The 3,135-nt window shown below is 55.9% G+C and overlaps 1 protein-coding gene across 1 annotated transcript in view; it reads left to right on the top strand.

Annotated features, from left to right (window-relative positions):
• Positions 1-2,361, top strand: part of LOC112944805 (apoptosis-enhancing nuclease-like) — a 9,582-nt gene extending 7,221 nt beyond the window's left edge. Inside the window, exons 2-4 of the mRNA XM_026036316.1 lie at positions 3-116; positions 822-1,022; positions 1,303-2,361. Coding sequence (XP_025892101.1) covers positions 3-116; positions 822-1,022; positions 1,303-1,503 — 516 coding nt within the window. The 3' untranslated portion in view covers positions 1,504-2,361. The remainder of the gene's footprint in view (positions 1-2; positions 117-821; positions 1,023-1,302) is intronic.
• Positions 2,362-3,135: the final 774 nt, after the last annotated feature.

The following is a 3,135-nucleotide window of genomic DNA, read 5'->3' as shown; positions in this document are numbered from 1 at the left end:
TCTACGACCGCTACGTGCGGCCGCCCGAGCCCGTCGTGGACTACCGCACGCGCTGGAGCGGCGTCACCCGGCGGCACCTGAAGGGCGCCATTCCCTTCAGGGCGGCCCGCGCAGAGGTGAAACGGGGACGGGCGGCCCCACGGGGCGGGGGGGGTGACCGTGCCAGGGATTTAGCCCATTTCCTCTTGGCGTGATCCGCTCCCAATAGCTTTTTTGCTGGGATTCAGGCAAACGCATGGTGTGTCCCTAGCTGTGACAGCACCTCCTTTTGGCCCCTCTCATGGGGGGCTTTTGTTATAAAAATGGTGCTGCTTTTAGCTTGTACCTGCTGCTGGTCGCTCGGGGTTTTGCCAGGGAAGCTCTGGACCCCTGCAGACAAACCCTGGGCAGGCGGCAGCAGCAGCCCCTGCAGCAGGCCTGTGCCTGGGGAGGGGTTAGAAATAGCCCGTGACGCTCTGCTGTACCTGGGCTGCCTGCGTTCTGTCAGCACAGCCTGGGGTATGAGAGGACCCACACAGAGCTGCTCTGATGTAGGGACACGAGCACAAAGCCAGGAGCCACCTACGCCTTGTCCTTGTCCACGCCAGACTGGTTTGCTCTAGCTGAGCCTCCGTGGCCTTGGGCTTTAGGCAGTGCTCTGTGCACCTGCCCTGTGCTGCTCTGGACTTGAGTTACCCCCTGTAATGGGACCTTGTTTATCACTCGCTACTGGGACCCAAAAGACTAGAACCAAAGATAATAAATGTAATGCAAAAGGGTTTATTTTATACTTTGTGTTTCATTTGCTGCACTGCTTGTCTAACCTCATCTGACCCTTCCAGATCCTGAAGATCTTGAAAGACAAGATTGTGGTGGGACACGCCATCCACAATGACTTCCAGGCTCTCAAGTACTTCCATCCAAAGGAGAGGACCCGAGACACAAGCTGCATCCCTTTGCTGAACCAGAAGGCAGGAATACCTGTCAAAGCCAATGCTTCTCTCAAGAGCTTGGCCAAGCATCTGCTCCACAAAAATATCCAGGTGAGCACCAGCCTCCCTGGTGCTGCAGTCATGATCCCTTCAGTCCACAGTCAAGCTGGGGGAGACCAGCTCCCGTAGCTGAGCTGCCATTCGGCACCTCAGGGAAGCAGGGAGCCCCCAGGCAGTGCTGGGGACTATAACCCCCCATAAGAAGTGCAGACGTCCAGGCCTGTGTAAGGCTGGATCTGACCCTTGCTGTCTCTGAGCATTTGTCCTCATGAGCAAGCAAAGAGACTGTTTTGAGCCCCTCCTAATAGGACTTTCTCCCCTTTGCTTTCAGGTCGGCTGCAAAGGGCACTCGTCAGTGGAGGATGCGCAGACGACCATGGAGCTCTACAGACTGGTGGAGGTGGAGTGGGAGGAGGAGCTGGCCAGCAGCCTGCCCCCCAGGCCCCCCAGTCCCCCCAGTCCTGTCGCAGACAGTGCCCAGTACATGGATGACCGGTACTGGCCTGCAGACCTCAATGTGGACAACCTGTGATGGGCAACAGCCTCTCTGCAGGTTTGAGACGTCCTGGTGGCCTCAACCGCCAGGAGCAGAGGTGGCTGCAGGTGCCCACGTCGTGGTCTGTGGGGTGCTTCCCTCCCCCAGGGTTTGTACCTCTGCTGCAGTGTCTCAGTGTGGATGGTGACGTGGTTGGTGCCGTCACCCAGCCCGTGCTGAGGGAAGCGCAGGTGGCAGCGCCAAGGGCGTCCCGCTTCTCGGCACTGCCAGCTCAGTGGGAGCGTTTGCTGATGGAAGACGATGGCACTTGGAAACACTCGTGGCCTTTTGGCCTTCTAGAGCCTTCCCCAAGTGCTATAAGGGGAAGTGCTGTGTGGGGAGGTTCCCTTCCTTGCACTTAGTGGTGTGTTACCCCACCGCCCCCAGCTGGGATCAGGCAGGATGGAGCACCCCCAGCCTCGGGGCATGGTGGGCTCCTGTGCACCCTGTCTGTCCTGTGCCAGCCCTTCTCTCGGGCTCCTGGCTGTGCCAGGCTGCAGGCTTGGGGGCAGGGAGCCTTGAGCCTCCTCTGGGAGGAGGAGGAGGCAGAGCCCTGCAGCTCCCTGCTGCCAGGGGCTCCAGACATCTTGGAATAGGATATCAGGGGACCAACATACGGTGGCTTCTCAGAGGGTAGGAGGAGTAGCCCTCCATGGTGGTGGGCAAGTGACTATTGCTGCTAATTTCCTACCTCTTCCCTGAATCTTTGGTGATGAGCAGGACCCCGATGTGGCCCTCTTAAATGGTCAGAAGGAAAAGCAGTGTTTCCTTCTCGCTGCCACCACTTGGGGCAGTTGCAGAACTGTGCAAGAATTCAGGTTGTCAACGACTTGTGAGTCCATAATGTACCTCACAGCCATGGCACAGCAGTTTATTGTTGTCTTGCTGACACCTGAAAACTACACAGTCCAGGGCCAGTTAAACAACCATTTTCCTTCCCAATTTCATTGCACAATGAAGGCTGAAAGTCCAAGTTTAATGAGGATGCACTAGATTTAAAATCAAACTATTCATATATTTGTCAAATTGTGAATTAAAAATCATTGATTGCAGAAAAAAAAAGTGTGCAGGTGTGTTGCTTGCATGATCAGATGGGGAAATTCTCCAGGAGGGAGCAGGTTCAGGACTGCTTGTCTTGCCTTCTGTGTCACTGGCTGCATTATGGGCTGTGCTGCAGCAGCCACAAATCCATGTTCAACCAGAAGAAGGTAGTTGGTGACCCTCCAATTACTGTTCCCTTCAAGGTGGCTTTTGAGTCCCCTGTCCTGCAGAAGGTCCTTGATGAGACACCGCTGGCAGCGTTGCTGTGTAGGTGGGGCCTGCCTGCCCTTTTGCAGCAGAGAGAAGCTGCCTGGTGTGCAGGATTGCAAGATGAGGGTTGCTCGGGGCAAGGGCACGTCATGAAGAGACAGTTTGAAGAAAGAACATTTGAAGGGAAAGTGTCACAGGGTGTCACCCAACCCCTCCCAGGGCAGGGCTGGCAATGCAGTCTAGTCACAGTCTGTAGTCCACTTGCTCCTGACTCACAGGGACCTCCCCACACTAATGAGGATGAGCCTGTTATTAGAGCAGCTGCTTCGACGCCTGGTTTAGAAGAGAAAACCTGGTCTGAGCTGGCGTTTTTATGAA

This window comes from Nothoprocta perdicaria, unplaced genomic scaffold (assembly GCF_003342845.1).
Source record: "Nothoprocta perdicaria isolate Ctin4 unplaced genomic scaffold, notPer1 scaffold_176, whole genome shotgun sequence".
Classification (NCBI taxonomy): Eukaryota; Metazoa; Chordata; class Aves; order Tinamiformes; family Tinamidae; genus Nothoprocta; species Nothoprocta perdicaria.
This window is presented reverse-complemented; position numbering and strand designations above follow the sequence as displayed.